Source organism: Phycodurus eques, chromosome 14, assembly GCF_024500275.1.
Source record: "Phycodurus eques isolate BA_2022a chromosome 14, UOR_Pequ_1.1, whole genome shotgun sequence".
Taxonomy (NCBI): Eukaryota; Metazoa; Chordata; class Actinopteri; order Syngnathiformes; family Syngnathidae; genus Phycodurus; species Phycodurus eques.
Window position 1 is genome coordinate 8,003,926 of NC_084538.1, and position 18,882 is coordinate 8,022,807.

Here is an 18,882-nt window from a genome sequence, read left to right on the forward strand (position 1 = left end):
GATGGCAATGCGGGTTGCTTCTTTCTGCTGCTTTTCTTGCTGTTTTTCTTGTCCCTCCACACACACACACACATCCCTCGATTCATTCTCCTTTATCAGTGGCAGGCTGGAAACAGCTTTGAGATAAGCCAAAAGCCGATGCGAGGTGTGCTGGTCGAACACCCACGCAGATTAGTCATTGACACGTTTGTCACTTAACAATGCACCTCAGACTGGAAAATGAGGGGAGAAACAAAGAGACGATTTGCGACTCACGGACTATTTAATGGTCCAAATCCAGATGAGAAAGATTTGGACTCCAGTGAGTTCAAGAGATAAAACTGTATCTTTCTAAAGGATCGAAACTCCACAAGTGTGTTTCATCTTTTCTTGAACTTTTTAATGATGCCAGCACAGAAGGGTACCAATAATGGAAATTAAACTTACTGCATCATGCCAACGGGTCTGGCTGCTCAGTAAAATATGAGCAAAACAATTGAATTAATTAAAGGTGCGAGAAGAAGGGGAACTGAAGGCAAGTATACGCCGTTTGAAGGATATGGGAGTGTGGGGAGTGGAGTGAGTTCATGTGCACATTTATGAAAGTAGATGGCGCAAAAGAATAGCTTCAGGACGTGGCCTTTTTTTAACACACTAGATGTTTGGTCAAGCTCTGACCTTGTGGAATTGCGTTATGATGTTCTATTAACAGTCATCATATTTCAATGACATCCAACTAAATACTGTCAAGTATATGTAACCAAAATGTGGTAGCAAACGGGAAAACTCTGTAGAAAAAATAAACTTTGGAGGACTCATTGAAAAAATGGCCGCTTCAAACCAAAATGACAAATCTGTATCTTTTCCAGGATGTTTTTTCCTTTTTTTTTTTTAAAACCGTTTTGAGTGTTTACTAACGATAGAAATGCCTACCAAATTTACTGTTAGTAAGTGAAAGTGGCTGCACTAAAAATGAAAGAACTTGAGGGGTGCTATAGAGCTAATTTTGGTTGGGTTACGCCCACAGCCCCAAATAAAATATGAGAGCTATGGGAAAATTGACTCAAAATGGCATTTTTTAATAACAATAAAAGCATAATGGCTAATGGCTGACAAAGAAACTTGCCTGCAAACTGTTTCCTAGTCCCTTCTCCATGTCTTCAAACGGTGAGTACAATGACATTCACATCCAAGGACAATTTAGAGTCTTCAATTAACCTAACATGCATGTTTGTGAAATGTGGGAGGAAAGAAATGTGGGGGGAAACTCACGCAAGCATGGGGAGAACATGCAAACGCCACACAGAAACGCTACAAACCCACAACCTTTGAACTATGAGGCGTAAATCTTCTGCTAACCAATCGCCCACCGTGCCGCCCAGTTCTACTACATTTTACAGTAGTTGTATTTAACTTTACTACACAGTGTTATATTTCCTTTACACTTGTATGAGGGTTAGGAATTTTAGAATGTTACATAAAACAGAGCCTACAGTTATTAAAGCTTTTATGATGGCGGCGGATTAAGTCTGAATACATTTTACATTATTTCCTATGGGAAAAGCAGTTTTGAAATTAAAAGTTGGCTGAAGTTGTGCTGCAGTTTAACTGCAGTGATGCACAGTGTTACTAATCGGTTTCCTCTCTCGTGGAGCTAAGCCAGGTAACCAAACATGAGAAATGCTTTATATTCTGCTGTATTTAGCCACACTAGTTATATTAAAAGCCAGGTGAATGAAGAGAATGAGTGTGAGTTCTCGGTTACCTTTTAAAATGGCTGCTGCTGCTGTAAACGAATGACTCAACTTGAGTGCTTGAAGATATACACACTGTATCAAATGAGATTCATCTGTAACCCAATAAAAAATATATAGTGCAGTGTTCCCTCCGCTATGCTGAGCTTCACCTTTTGTGCCTCCACTATTTTGCAGATTTGCTTGTGGAATGTATCTGTCTGTAGCGACCACCTTATATTGTGAAAGTTTGTAGTTTATTGCAATCTTTTTTATGGGTTTTTACAGTATACTTACTGTAATGCCTTCCCATGGGGAAAAAGGAGAGCCACAGTTGCCGATGCACTTTTCAGGTGTTTGTTGAACGCCGAGAGAGCAGTTAAACATAAACACAATGAGCGCACTCACCCAGGAGCGGCTGCTGGCCCCAACTCATGCCCATCCCTTCACACGAAGACATGCCGACATCACACGCCCCCCTGCCAGGCCCCCGTCTCTTAAAGGCATAAATATGTAATTGACACACAGATTATACATTTTTGTGTGTTCAAATATCTATAGAATGTGTTTAAAAAGTTTGTTTTTGAAAAAGGGTTCACATCCTTTTTCTTCCCACTGCACTCATATCAGTAAAATGAGTTGATTTTCACAAGAAAATGCAGTGGGGCATGTCTTTACCGCTACTGCAAGTCACTTCTCGTGGAGATGTTTAAAAGGGGGCTAAAAACATTTCTATTTATAAACGCTAACTAGCTTTTTAAACTCCACTCTTAACCCTCTATAAATAAACATATACAGATACAGTAGAAATTGCATATGTTCACCTATAGCGGGAGTGTCTGGAATGTATCCTCTATGATGAATAGGTGTTCCCTGTATTGGAACGTGCAACGGCAATAATAAGCAGTTACTGTAAAACATCCGAGTGTGCCAATCCAAACTGAGCATCATTACCTTGGTCTTATCAGATGTGTTGATACAACCTAACTTTGTGACTGTATAAATGTGCTATATGCTACCCGTAGTGTACAAACACTTGTCTTCCTGTGCGTTGAATATCTCTCTCCATTAGGGCAGCACGGCAGATAAGCTGATAAATGTGCAGGCAACCATTTGAGAAGCGCAGCAGCGGCATGCCGTACCACACACACGAAACCGTGTTTACCCTCATTACATCAAATGCGCACGACACTGAGCTACTGTGAAATAACCTCAGTGCGCTCCTCTTTTACATGCTTGTTTTTATCCATTCTTGGATGTAGTAGCATAAGGGGGGTTTAGACTTGGAATGCATCAATTAGAATGCACAAGGTATGCTAGCCTTATGACTCGTGATGCTGTGTGGTGTCACTGTGATTTGTTAATTGATTTGTGATTTGCGGTGTCACTGTGATTTGCTGTGTGGTGTCACTGTGATCAATCATGTGATTTGTTGTGGGCCGGATATGTCTCCCAGCTATGGGATTTGATGTTTTTACGGGCTGACAAGTGTGTTTATTAATCACCACACCTTCCGATCTATATTCCACTTCACACGGTATCACAATGCCCCTCCTGGGTGAACGTGTGACAGTTGATATGGAATATTAATGTGATTTGTTGCTCCGCCAGGTCCACTGGTCTGGGCTCCGGATCGTCTTGCTGTCTGATCCTATTGGCTGGGACCTCAGAGGGTACATAAAGGCTGAGGAGCTGCACACTCAGGCCACCCTTTGGGTACTCATGTCATGAGAGGTGTTTTGTCAGTATTTATCACACGTCTCTGTGTGGTCTCACTGCCTGCTAGTAGGGACTTGTGCTCTTGCAGTTCATATGGGACAATATGTGGTCATTTCCGTCTTAAAATACCAAAGAGAGGTCAAAGCGACTGGTAATAGGCAGAATAGTGGCTCCTTTATTGCCACGGTGGACGCACATCACCAGCTCGAGGTCTACAGCAGCCAGCACTACTGTTTTAAAATCCAAAAAAAAAAAAAAAAAAATCATCAACATAGCTATGCATACAATTAGCTTGTGGGAAGTAGTACGAAAATGGGGGCATTTCTATGTAAAATCAACATAGCTGAAAAAAGTGGTATCGGTGCATCCCTACCTACAGTGTGATGCTTACTGAAATGTCACGTGAGGTACGCTGACAATTTGAATTCTGAGCTTTTGTGCGACTTAAGTGGCATATCTGCTTGTTTTATTTTATCCCCGTGTACTAAACCAGGGGATTGGGGATATTTTTTTTCTGTAATACCTGGAACTAAAATTCACTTAACTCTAATTTATTTATTGATATTATGGTCATTAGCGTATTCACATTTCAACTCCCATCGTTAAGTCTTTGACGTTTATTTCTACTCGGGCTTATTATTTGTTGTGGCATTTTAATAGGTGAGACAATGGTTTGTTTACTCTCCTTATGCTGTGTTATTGTTCAATCTTCTCTCCAATTTGGTTCTGCTCCTTTGCGTCCCACATTTAGGTTACTTTTTCCAATTTAAGAAACATATTTATTTGAGCGATGCAAATGCGTCGCTTAATGTTGAAGCAGTTGTGTGGGGTACAAGGAGATTTATCGCAGCTCATTACTTACAGATGTATGCCAACTACGTATAAATGTGCAAATGGCCATTCGTCGAACGGTGTATTGCATGCTTTGATAAATATAGATAGTGTCCCTGCAGAAGCCTGTTTTTCTCTTTTCAAACAGCCCAGCTAAAACCAACACACGGAGTGTTTTCTATTCAGCCACTTGCCTTTTTAAAATGCACTTCAATCAAGAGAATGGCTGCAAGTCCTCTACTCCATTTAAATGTTGCCTTTTCGAGCGGCTTCTGCTGTGAGTGAACTAGACTAGAGCGTGAAGACATTCAATGTATCTCATAAGATTTGTCCAATTAAACCAACAAAATATCATCGCACCTAAGTGAATGGGGCGCAGCATTGAGGAGACTGCTCTGCCAGCTCAATTAGCTATTGATCAGATTGGTGGAAATTAATGGAAATGATAAACAAAAATGGAGATAGAATCTGCACACACCTTCAGTAGAGGGGCTTTGTTTGTGTGACCAATATAGTGCGGATGGCATGCAACAGCAGCCACGAGAACAGTCAAGAACAGTTTAAAACATGGATTTATTCATATTGTTTAGGTCAAAGTGTATTAATTAAGAAAATTATATGAAAGTCTCAAAGGGTATGAAATGAGCAAAGACTAGTCAGGAAATTTCTTTTTTCATTTTTATTTCATTTATCCAACAGTTCCTTTCACACGGGTGTAAAATTCATCAACAATCACATAGTTAGATGCATGACACCATTAGCTCCCTCGACGAGTAAACCAAATAAAATATTTGTTGGAAGAGACAAATGGTTTCAACACAACAGGGCAGGAGAAGAGAGTGTCGGGTGTGAAACTTCCCACGCCCTGTGCCACCTTTATGCTATTCCAGACATTGTCCCGCCTCGGTTATGGCTCTGATACTAACTCCAAAGCTAGGACATTTATCGGTCGACTTCAAACTCCAATCTGTGTCAGTTCCTTTCAAAGAGGACAGTGGGATTGGGATATTAAAAAAAAAAAAAAAAAAACAGCCATACATGCCCACTTGGCCATGGAACAGCTGAGCAGCCAATTGGCCCTTTACTTTTGGTCCCTTAAAAAGTAGAAGACATATATACAAACTGTTGTAATTCCTACACCGTTCACCTGATTTGGATGTAAATAACCGCAAATTAAAGCTCTACGTCGGCAGTTAAGGCCCATTTTTGTTGGTTTCATAATAAATTTACCGTGGTGGTGTTCAAAGACAAAAAAGATGAGAATCGTGTCGACATCACAATATTTATGGACCTGACTGTATGTCGCAGACATTGTGCTGCTTAGGATGGTTGGGTTTTAGTCGCAAACGCCATGCCATCGTTGTTTGAATGGAACAACTAAGCCAGCAGCGATATCGCCACGGCGTATGTTTTTTTGTGCAGGACAGCACAAAAGAAGAATACTTACATTATCAGCATAAACTCATTGACCATATCATGAATTAATACCCCTGCATTCTGAGCTCTCAGAATCTGATTTGAGAATACTTGCATTCAGATGAAGGCGAGGGGATGCCAGAAGGGTAAGAAATTAAACGTTCCATTCAAACAACGACGGTACGACTTTTGTGACTGAAACCCGTCTACCATTAGCAATACAAATAATTTGCTCCTTGCTGGAATCTCTGCTACATACCGTTGTAAGCCGAGTAACAATAAACATCTTCTGTATTCTGTGTATCCTCTTCACTCGAACAACAGGGTCTTTAGCAAAATGGTGGAAGCTACTTTCGCGATTATAGCGACTGGTGCAGTGGTACACAGCAATGCTCATTTGAGCCACCTACCATTTTATGGAACTTAAAAGTACCCCTCACATTGCATTTACTATTTTTTTTTCATGCACTACTTTTTCTGTCTGTTCATTTTCCCACTGTTGTGAACGGAAGAGGAAGTTTACTGGAAACTAACATTGTGGATCACTGACCGAGTCGTTGCTGTTTATACAGTACAAAGTAAAAATGGGGGGGGAAATAAGGCTGTGAAAAGGCCTGCTTTTACAGTCAGTGTGAAACGGACGTACAGTATGTTTTTCCACAAGAAAAGGTAATGGAGCTATATAAATGTATTCTTCTATAAGTAGCTAAATAAAAGAGGTGATTGCCTGGTTGTGTCCAATATACGTATAAGTACGTGAAAGCAGAAGACATTGGAGAAAGACTAGTAAAAGGCTCCTTGGGGAAGGGGGCACTGTAAGACATAGTTAGAAGGAATCAAGAGTCGGCCTCTGGGTAACCCTCTTTGAATATGCCTGCTTCCGTGCGTGTGTGTCCAAGCGTACACATATCTGATCACTCTGTGCAGCCATCAGGAACCACATTATTCCCCGCTACTTTGTACAGTGCATTAATCACAGGGACCCTTGAGCGCTCCTTGGGATCCAAATATTCTGACCTTGAGGTTACGAGAAAGACATTAGTCCTGATCCATTCAAAGTATTGGAGACAGGGTGGGCGGCAGAGGGAGGAGGCGGAAAAGCTTTCAAGGTAATGAAATTGTACCATAATTTAAAGGAAAAGACTTGCAGGGACAAGCCTGAGCCGGAGTTAGGGGGGGAAAAAAAGATTAAATTGGATTTTTCTTTTTCCTTTATTTTAAATTATGCGTAAGTGCACGAGAGGAAGGGTGACTTTTCCTCTTTTTTCAAACAAAAGCATGATAACAGCATTAACATCCAGAATGAATCGAATCATTTCCAATCCAATTAACCTTTGACAGAATGGAAGAGTGGCCGGGAATGAAAATGGAGATTTCTAAGAGGGGCCGGAGAGGGAGGCAGCACAGTACAAGGAGGTTTGACCTGTAGGGACTTTTGGGGGTCGACTGGCATCGAGTCCAACACAGATTATTAAGAATAGTTTTTATTATCGCAGCTTGAATTAAAAACAAATATCATGTCACAGGAGTAAAGTTAGAGTCGATTAGTGCATTCATACTAGCACGCTGTTTGAATCAAATTCAAAAAATTTTTTATTTTTTTTTGTAAACGAACTATCCATCCATTTTCAATACAGCCTTGAGTAGTAGCCAGTCAAGTTTACAACCCATATAATAATCTGGACCAGATAAAAATGAACTACAGGTGTGAATGTCTCTTCCTTGAGGTGCACATTGGACTCCACACTAACTATACCTATCAACTATATTTATTTATAACATTTTAGAACAGGGTACAGACATGTTCCCAAAAAGTACAAAACATGACAAGGGTCGAAAAGATTTGGGTACCCTTGAAAGTACACCAAAGGGTGCAATGAGGATGGAGGGTGGAGACGATAACAAGGAGCTCAGAGGACGGCAGCATCCTCTCCCTCAACTCCCTCCTTTTGTCTGTCGCGACCATTCTGACTGATCGTCGAAGTGGTCTGCAGTTAACCCCACTTATTGGCGATGTTGGCTGCCTCACCCGCTCTCCCCTCCATCTATCCATTTCTAGTCCTCCCTCACTGGCTCGCACACAGCTGCAGCCGGTCCATCAAGTTAATTAAAGGCTCCATTTTGAGCTGGAGCCTGCAAGCAAATACGAGTGCCAATCAATAGATCTCGGGCTTATTTTGTGGGTGGGCAGAGAAGGGAGGGCGGGATGCGGCTGAGTTGTAGCCTTGGCAGACAAGCCATGTCCCTCTCGGTCTGTCCTCTGTCTCTGTCTAATTTTGCAGCCAACCCACCCCTCGTACAGAGTCTCCTTCCCTCTCCTGACTGTGTTGGCCATCTATCACTTTGCTCTCCTGTCGTACTCCGAGCTACCCACTGTCTTTCCCATCTGCCTATGAGTAGTCGCACCTCCCACGTTTCCCTTGTGTGATGCCATCTGCACAGCGGTGTCAGCTGCACGAAGGCCGTTACCGTGTTTGGAGGCAGCTGGCACTAACAGCGAGTCCAGAGGGGATGATGCGAGCTTGGGGACCTGATAAGGAAATCGCCATACAGAATGGGAATGACCCTTGATAGAAGACTGCATTAAAAAAAAAAAAACATCACAATAAAGAACAGGATGTATTTTCATATGTTTCTCTCCACGTCTGAAAGTATCAGAGTAAAATGTGACATGCTGGTTGGAGGAAACGTCAACCCCGGAATGCCATTTTGTTCATGCCACAGCAGAAAGTTCACAATTAAGGAGCATTACTGGTAAAATTTTAGGATAAGGGGAGAAAGAAAACATTGTATGGGTTCACATTTCCAAGCCAGGACCAAATAAGTGACGGGCTGTATATTGATCCACATAGCAATCTTTAGAAATAAAAGCCTCTTCACTGAGCTTCCATTTTCTCCCCGCCGAAAAAAATAAATAAATCTGCTATTGTCTCATGCCACAGCAAGAGAGCGGGGCCCACAGGCTAAACAACCATCATTAGCGTCACGTGGTGTTCGTCTGCTAAGTATTGATGGCAGCGGGTGGCCCTGCTCAAGATCACCAGACAAGTCCTCTCTGCTGGATACCTCCATTGCAACAGTCTCTCCATTCCTGCGGTTACATCATCAGCATGGAGTGTGGCGAAGCTCATCGGTCTTCCCGGCGGCCGTTTGACAATTCCCTCTCTCCCTGGGGAGGCTGGCGACCCGTGCGGGCCTTTATAGCGAGCCAATGTTGTTGGAGGGCCCACCCCTGCCACCCCTCCTCCTTCGCTTTCCTGATAGTACGCCTGGTGCTTTCCCACTACTCTGATCTACACTCCCTCCTTCCTACACCTCTCACAGAAAGCCCAAAGGGGATTGTTCGTATTCTCTCCTCTTATTGTGTTTTCTTTTTTCTTTTTTTCCCCTGATGACACAGAACTACAGCTTCCTTGCTCTTTGGAGTAACCATCCAGCATTCAGCCAGGGAGCTGGTGAAAACGCATGGTTAACCCCATTTTATTTTGTCTATTCAAAGGTTCCCCTGACAAAGCTCGAGCGCTCACAGCGGATAAAAAAAAAAAAAAAATCATTCACATGGAGTAAGAGAGGAGGTATGCGAGCACTCAACATGAGTAGTAGAGTGGGTCATTTGAAGCAACGAAAACAAAAAGGGATGGTACTTAAAAGGAACAGTGAGGCACTAACAAGTATGCACAACCATATTGTGTACATTGAAAACAATAATAAGCGCTTACAGGGCATCTTAAGGTGGCCTTCTTTACCCACGAAGGAGCAGTGCACCGCTCCCTGTGTATGGTCCTGCCGCCTGGTATCCCATACAGCAACGCTCTTGAGCGTTCTCTCACGTACTCTTGTATCCTGTATGCTGGGAGACAGAGCAAACTTCTGGCCATCGCACTTACCTGAAGAACTTCTGCTGGTTGCAGATACCGCCTCATGTTATTACTAGTGACAGTGCTCCTCTTGCTCCTCCTCAAACAAAGAAGCAGTACACATCTGGTAAAACATACTCTTTCACACTCTTGACACTATGTGCTGGGATCCGGCAAACCTTTTGGCCACAGCACCTATGGATGGAGCCGCTGCACTACCTGAAGAACTTCTCTGGGCTGCAGACACTGTCTCCGTTTCTGTCATGGTCTGTGTTTTGGTTTGGGTTGTTTAGTTTTGTTCCATGTTTTCCTGTGTTCCATGTTTGTCGTGTGCTCATTAGGTTGTCGTGTCCACCTGTTCTCGTCTACTTTGTGTCGACCAATCAGCTCTCTCCAGCCACTCGTGTCTTGTCCAGGTGTTCCTCGTTGTCTCGTCAATTTGTTTGTATTTAGTTCCCTGGTTTATTTCAGTTCATTGTCGTTGTCACGTGTCTCTGCCATGTCATAGTCGCCAGTTGTCTTTATCATTGTGGTATGTCATTGTCAGGTGTCATTTTCCCTATCTATTCCACGTCTTACTCACAAGTCATAGTTTGTTTCCAGTTTTAGATATTCAAGGGTTTCTTTGTTACTTTGGTTTGGTTCTTATCTGTTGTGGGACTTTGTTCAGTTTTGTTTTATCCAATATCCTTGTTTTCCTTTTTTGAAGATTAAATATCATTATTTTGAGATTCCCGCACTCCTGCCTTGCCTCCCTGCTTCCCTGCAATTGGGTCCACCATGTTCTTGCCTTGCGTTCCTCGCCTTCGCCCTAACCACGTACGTGACGGTTTCTGACAATTGGTCTGTCTCCTAGTATCGCTTCTACGCTATTGACACTTGCGTGCTGGGGATACATCATGGTGTGTATGGATATAGAGGACTTATGTGGGAATATCTTGTTCTCGTAACAATATTGAGAGAATACTTCATAATTTAAAGACGTTACAGTAAAAATCTGCAGTAGTGCTCGTCCATGTATACTACAGTTGAAGATTTATTGGTGGATAAATGACAAATTTGTCCACAGAAGCGCTGCAGCTGCGAATTGACACCGGTGCAAACTGATTTAAGGGAGCTGTGGCACGCAATATAGCTGTCAAGAAAACAGGTTATCAACAGCGAGGTGCACCATATAAAAATGCAAATGGTGGCAAGGTGGATCGAGAGGAAAAGAAATAATAGCTATCCTCCGATGCTTTTTCGGTATTGACCTCATCTCTCTTTGGCATCCCTCTTTTATTCCGTTTGCTTCCATCTCTCAGTCTCGTATCAAGTATGCGCTCCCTCATCCTTTGTCACCCTAACCACCTCATTTCTCAGTGTCCCCTCCCACCACCACCTCCACCTCTGCCCCTCCTCCTCTCCAACTCTCACTCTGTGTAATTCAATCATCACGAGGAGATGGATATCCATCCCCCAGGAGCGCTTATGCTCTCCATTTCCTAAAGCCCTTGATCAGATTAATTGATTGAAACCCCCTTCAACCCCACCCACACCCCCACGCACGCACGCATACACACACAACAACAACTGCCACCCCATCTCTGCATCGCCTCTGCCAACTGCGGCTGTGGTGGCGTGCTTGGAAATCAGGTTTGCATTGATATTTTTTTTATGAAATGCTGTTTTGCTTTGCCCCAGACAGACCTCGTAAAAGCACAAAAGGGCAATACATAAAATACAAGCGCTAGAGGGAGGGAGGGGCTGTTGGAGGGGAGGGAGCGGGGATGGGCCTGCAGAACAATCGAGATTTAGAAAGCAGACAAAACAACAAGCGGGAGCATAGAGACGGAGAGATGACACGGAGATCAGGGAACAAGATGAGGCGATCAATGAAATGTAATCAACAAGGCTATTTTGGGGGCATACCGCAGGGGGTCTCCAACCATCAGGCCACACAGAAAGAATAAAACCGTGTTCAAATGTTTAGGGACATGCACATGTCAGGTGATGCATATACTTTGGCTGGATTTACTCTTCACATTTAAGTGCCCAGGTGTCTCTTGACAGTCTATTTAGATGTTTTTCACAAACACCAAGCAGCGACAACACGCAAGTTGACAATACAGTAGCCCCTTTGTCACACCGTCTCGGTGGCATCAGGCTTAACAAGAGAGCTGGCATTTTTTTAACCTGTACCTTTTGGACGGAACTCACCAAAGCAGGACAGTGCCCTGTTCTATGTGCATGCATATTCACCCAGCTATAATGGCTGCACACATTCAGATAATTGGATGTGTCGCAACATCAGCATCAGCGTCCGGGACAGGAACAATTGCTTTCAACACAAAGGGGCATTGGCAGTGCCTCTCAGGTATTATTCCCTTATACACAATCAGAGTTAAGCCTCTTATACAATGTCAGAAGCCAGCAAATTTGCTAGTCGACTTCCTGTATCGATACCTTACACAAAGGACAGCGAGCTGGGTAAAAGCCATGAAAAGCCCAGCTTAGGCATTTTTTTAAAAAATTATAAATTATACAAGTATCAAATTCTGTTCGGTTGGTCTAGACTGACTCTTCCTAGTATTGGGTTAACTAAAAGGGATCACCAATACTCCACAGGTCACCATCAGCAATGGTCTTCCCGACTTGTTGACAATGGTCTTCCTTCATGTTCTCGAGCATACCAAATTTATATCGTAGTCCATATCATAGTCTATGGCTATGCCCTTGTGTAGTTCTGATATTCCACGGGTGGAGTATTTTTTATGTCTGCACCATATTATTTGTGTTGTTTTGCTAGAAGCATGTGTGTATGTTATGCTGAAGAAATCTGATTCATATCCACATTTTGCATTTTGATGATATTCAATTTGATGTTTAATTGTCTTTGAATTGTGCCAAAATTGTGCCACTTGAACCCATCCATCCGTCCATCCATTTTCTGAGCCGCTTATCCTCACTAGGGTCACGGGAGTGCTGGAGCCCATCCCAGCTATCTTCGGGCAGGAGGCGGGGTACACCCTGAACTGGTCGCCAGCCAATCGCAGGGCACATATAAACAAACAACCAGTCGCACTCACATTAACACCTACGGGCAATTTAGAGTCTTCAATTAACCTACCATGCATGTTTTTGGGATGTGGGAGGAAACCGGAGTGCCCGGAGGAAACCCACACAGGCACGGGGAGAACATGCAAACTCCACACAGGCGGGGCCGGGATTTGAACGCCGGTCCTCAGAACTGCGAGGCAGACGCTCTAACCAGTCGTCCACCTGGCCGCCGCCACTTGAACCAAATCGTCTAAATCTAGTCTTTGCGTATTTGTATTACCACAGCAGAAAGTGGTGCGGAAAGTGGATGCCAGCCTCTTAGGCAACGCCGATCTCGGCTCATCCATTATAACTGCGAGGCAAGCGGCTGCCATGTCTACGGAGTGCCGAGTCCCTGCGGTGTTGTCACTCTCTTCCTATACCTTCTCTGGCGCCTCCGTTTCCCTCCTTCTCTATTTGGCACTGCGATTACTGTGCTCTTCCAGGCCCTGCCTTGACATAGGGGCCAAATGCATGCACACATTTACACAATTGCACAGACACACACACACACATCGTCGCTAGTCTCTCTTATCTATCTACCGCACATGTTCTCTATACTTGTAAGGCTTTTACCTGAGCGCGCCATTACAGTGGAGGCTTTTACCTCTCGAGAGCCAAATTGCCTTTCAGACACAACCTTTCCGTTTTCGACTTGCCCTTGACATTTAGTTTGCTTGCATTCCTCCGCGTACTTACAGACTCGCACGAGCTATGAAACCCACACTAAGTACAGTAAACTGCAATGTGATGCATAATTCGCTGTCATTTAGCGCTCATATATTTTTCTGTTTATGAGACACGGCAGCTTATCAGGAGCAGTTGCATCGCGGGGCATTTAATTGCTACAAACATCTGATTAAAAACAGAGAGAAAGATAAGAGAAGATGATAATGTTCCAGTGTGGCCTTCTGTGAATTGAGAGAGGAAATATTTACGACATGTTGTAGTCAGTAACGTATGCCGCTGCACCCTGCTACTCGGAAAGAGAATTGCGATGGGAGAACAAAGGGTACAGATTGCCATGAGAATTTCCTAAGATTTTGTACGAGTAAAACATGGTAAGAAGGAGAAAACTCACTTTTTGTGGGTGTGCTATAAATAAGCTTGTTTTTGAATTATGAATAACATAATTAAAATAATGTAGAATATACTAGCCAAAACCAATTGAACTTTTGCAAAATCTTTTTTTTTTAAGGCAAAATATGAATAGAACAGGCTGAACACAAGCCGTTCAAGGATGCTGGTAAATGACTGATTGGTTTGCATGGAAATCCAAATTTATACCCCTCAAAAATCCTGGTAAGATTGTAACATTTATATCTGTTGCGTGTGTAAAAACAATATATACACAATAAAACCCTCACTTTTGACTTTAGTGACGATTCAAAAAGGCATAATAGAAGGGTAATCGTCGCAAATTCATGCTTGTCAAACAAGTGTAAAAAGAAGTTCAACCAGTGTTACAAAAAAGAAAGCACTCTACCTCAACTTTGATACCAATTAAGGGCGTATGGTGAAGCTTGAGTCTTACTGCCTTGAAATTGCGTCCGCTTCCTTTGCGTGACTCGCAATATATTTTGCCTTAACAACACTTGTTGAGGCTTCTATTTGAATAAGTGTCGAAAAAAGGCACATAAAAGCAAATGGTGGGAGAAAAAAAGTGAAAGAAAATTGTCGCCTGGGCTGCGTCTGACATGTTCTTATTAATCTTCAACGTCGAGGTCAAGCTGTATTCCATCTCTTCTTTGTCCTTCGCCGTCGGTGTTTCATTCTATTGCCATCTTTTCTTCGGTTTCTTCTACGTCTTCCTTTTTTTCTGACTTTATTTGCCGTTGTGGCACGTATTGGATAGAGGAAGTCTAAAACTAGACGCTAAATGCAGTAGAAACGATAATTCATATATGACCTAGTCATAGGAACTGGTTGAAATGTTATTATAGTTAATGTATTCTAATTTAGTTGAGGAGCATAAACAAAAATCTACACACCGGTTATTTTCCGCTCCTCCCCCCGCCCCGTCTTACTTTTACTCAAGACTTTATTTGCAGGGTGACTGAGGTCTCAGACCGGGATTGATCCGAAGCCGCTCTCTTGAACCAGTGCCTCGAGGGTGGCTCAGTGCAAACGCGCGGAAGCCCCTCTCTACTTACTGCTATCGCGGCTACACATTGTAACCACTTTGCTTAGCACACAAAACAGCAAACGGGGACCAGCTCTACCTGGAAGGCATTCATACAAACCTGGAAGGCCACACAAATAAAAGGCGAGCTATTGAGGGGCGGGGGCGTTCAATAAAGGACCTAATGAGATATGACAGCAGTAACGTACAGCCGGTATCATATTTTCTTAGCGCCGTGCATGAACAAAGTGCAAAACAAACACATTACTTTTGACAAACGCAGGGATCATTTGAACACTTTGCATTAATAATTCATGACAGCGGCGACCCGTTTGTTCGGTGTCTCTCTTTGAGGCTTCGGAACGGAGGTGGAAAAGGGCAGCGTTTGTTTGATTCGTGCATTGTTACATACAATGACTGAACGTCATTATGATGGCGAAGTTATGGAATGGCTGGCAGCTTAGTGGGAGCTGAGCTAAAGCAAGACGGTGATTAGGAGAAGGCATCCATCCCACACAGGGAGAGCTATTCAGCAGCCTAATGGCTCTGTGGAGGCTTGCACTTTGATGCACACACTGTATACATACATACAGCACAGAAATGCATATACAATTACATACTGTGATTTATCTATTTATTTTGGATTAGTGGGCGAGTCCCTGCAGAGTTTGATTGATGGATTATCCGAGTTGTGCTGTGACACACAACGGGGGATTGGAGTGCGCTAATCCACACTGCCTCCTACAGGACGACAGCACACATTGTAGCTTTGACTCTGTGACAAAGAGTTGATACTTGCAGCTGTCGACCAAAACAACAACTCTGATATAACTGGAAACAGTATGGATGGTATGCTGAATATCTGCTTTTGTTTTTGTTGCATCCTCTCAATTGGGCCTCCGTAGCTTTCATACTTGAACTAATACGTTGCTTCCTCCTAAAATGAAAAAAAAAGCTTTGTTTGTGAGCCAAGTCAATGTAAACAAACTCTCCATTTGAACCAAAGTTGCCATTTATTTCAGCCCACTGAACCTAATTTACATGATAAGCCATGATTTCGAGGCTGCCGAGAAGTCGGAAATGCCCTATTTGGAGCTAATGAGATACGACCAGTGTTCCAGTAAAAAGTAAACAACAAACATGGCTGACGACTGCTGCCATGTAAATCAGAATTCCTCAGATCAAGATCAGTCTTCTTCCAAATGTGGATTCAAAAACAATATTAATTAGGGTTTGAACGATTAGCGATGTTTTGTACTCCACGCGAATGTGATGAAAGTTGAGTTGAAGTCGATGACATTATTGATATTTTTTTTCCAACACAGTGCAGCGATTTCATGTGAAGACAGACTTTGAGAGACCGGCATCGAAATATAATAACAAATGATTAAAATAAAAGTCACCATTAGCCTGAATCTAGTCTAATCTCTACTTTGTGGGAGCCTGCATGTTTCTCTTCAACGAATCAACCAGTCACATCTTATGTCATAGCGCATAGCGTGTTGTAAAACGGGACCTCGTAGCCAGGGTCAATAAAATTAGGCATTTTCAATTTCACTTGTGCTTTTATTGCATTTGTGGATAAACTTGCATATTTTGGCAAGTGACTGTGCTACCGGTCTCATTCTTAGGAAAATATGTCCACGCATTCGTAGCGTTCGCCAGCCGTATACTCTGACATCAGCGTCATGAAGTGACACGAGTGTCGCTTTCAGTGTCGTAAAGCAACAAGTGTTGTGCTATGTTTCCTTATTGAAAGACACAATCACAAGGAAGGTGGGGGGCAAAGCTGGAATAGATTCATTGCATTTCCTATTCATTTGAATGGGGCAAGATGATTTGAGATCAGTGTTTTGAGTTACGAGCATGTGGTCACAGAACGAATGAAATTCGTATCCCGAGACACCACTGTCTTGTTTCCTTGAGTGTTCTATCCAGTTGTTTTCTGGAAGAGCGCACATGCAGGTAGTTGCAGTGACATTATGATATCGGATATGGGTCACTTGAAAAGACGTGCAAATAAGACGTGCACACATCGGAATCCCAATGCATGTGGTTTAGGAGCGCTAGTGTGCCTACCTTCCAAGCGATGCGGTTGCCTTTGGTGTCGTGCTCCAGTGCCATGGGGAACTCCCCGCGCTCATAGAACTTCCGAAACACGGTGGGCTTGGAGGGCCGCTCCTGAAAAGCCCCTGCCGGAGGGGGACCTGCCACCTGACCAGACACGCAAAGCACACATGAATAAAAGTACAGCGAGCAGACTGAGCATGCGAGAGGCGTTATTTTATGAAATTAGAACTGACTCGCACGGCTCCTTCTTTTGAGTAATTCAGGGGAGCGCGTGTGCATGCTGCTGTGCAAAACACTGGTAGTGCATGTTTGTGTGTGCATGTGTGTGTTATCCCTGTAGCCAGAGGCATTACCAGAGGCATTGTTACCATCATCTTTTCTCTGCCTCTGTGGCTGGATATGTGGTATTACCGTGTCACTGGAAGACAATGGCAGTCCTATCGCCTCTGCCACACAATGTATGCAGCTGTTAGGATTTATCCTGGTACAGCCTTCTGTTGCTTAACGCTATAAGAATCTTCATTTTCATTTTTGTAATATTAATAAGCTTTAAACAGGCCATAAGAGTAGTACCTTGAAAGTTGAATGAACATTTACAGGAAATTAAAAATATCAAAATATATGTATGCCTTAAATCTGGTACCTTCCGTGACTGTTGTTGTGTATTTAAGTCAATTAGTTGTCTAGTAAACAAATGGACTATTATGTTAACTTCTTGCGTGAGCCAGCAACTGGCTAGCTGCTTGTCACTTATGTTGAACAGCGTGAGAAACACCACAGGTTGGAAGGCTCCATGACGTAATGATTGAATATTGGACCCAACATAGAACATTCCTTCTGCGCATCCCACACCATCTGTGTCGCACTCCCCACAACTGACAGGATAGTTGCAGTCATTAATCCTGTCATTACCACCCATTGAGCAGCAGCATTTTTCGAGGAGCGGAAACAAGCGGGCATCGTTAGGGGTTAACAGCGATGGTTCCACCATACAAATTCACACGTATTCATTCTCTAGTGTTGACTGTCTGTTGCATAATCCAACACATACTTTATATTAAAAAAAAGGTAATGAAAAGAAACCACCAGGATGATGAAAGTTATTGTAGCTTGAGCTACTCGTCTGACAGTAGCAGAGGTTCAAAGCGCGAGTTTAAAAAAAAGGTTCAGAACGCCAGGGATTGCACTTCAGTAATTTCACAACCGTTTGGCGACTTTATCGGGCAATACCGAGTAAAATGCAATACCGAATAAAATGTTGCAAGCAAATAACTCCTTCATCAACCCATCCATCAATCCATTTTCTGAGCCGCTTCTCCTCACTAGGGTCGCGGGCGTGCTGGAGCCTATCCCAGCTGTCATCGGGCAGGAGGCGGGGTACACCCTGAACTGGTTGCCAGCCAATCGCAGGGCACATAGAAACAAACAACCATTCGCACTCACAGTCACACCTACGGGCAATTTAGAGTCTCCAATTAATGCATGTTTTTGGGATGTGGGAGGAAACCGGAGTGCCCGGAGAAAACCCACGCAGGCACGGGGAGAACATGCAAACTCCACACAGGCGGGGCCGGGGATTGAACCCGGGTCCTCAGAACTGTGAGGCTGACGCTCTAACCAGTCGGCCACTGAGCCAATTTGTATTCTGAAGAGAATGTTGGATTTTTCATTTAAAGCATATAATTCGATCTTGCTTGTCTCATGAAAAGACAATGCATCTTGTCAACATCAAGCGCAAGTGTTAAGAAACGAGTCATTGTTCGAGTGCCCCCCCCCCCGCGGTAAGACTCCAATTTACCAGCTAGATCTGGGCTTCCCAAATTTAGTGACATTCCTTATGGGTCATCAATTACAGACCATCAAGCAGGAACACAATTTCTTGTTCTTAAATTATTTTTTGTAGTCATAAATTCACGCTTTCTGTAGTCGTCGTCATTATCATTTCATTATCAACATCAATGCAGCAGTGACAAAGCCTTCACGTAGAGGTAACTACAATGGCAGTCAAGGCGTGCTGTATAGGGAAGCTAAAAATAGCTTAACTGAGGCAATGAGCGAGAGAGAGAGAATGAACCTA

The 18,882-nt window shown here is 43.2% G+C and overlaps 1 protein-coding gene across 1 annotated transcript in view; it reads right to left on the minus strand.

The window, feature by feature from the left end:
• pacrg (PARK2 co-regulated) overlaps positions 1-18,882 on the minus strand; it is a 154,926-nt gene that overhangs the window by 115,464 nt on the left and 20,580 nt on the right. The window contains exon 2 of the mRNA XM_061697293.1: positions 16,815-16,949. Coding sequence (XP_061553277.1) covers positions 16,815-16,949 — 135 coding nt within the window. The remainder of the gene's footprint in view (positions 1-16,814; positions 16,950-18,882) is intronic.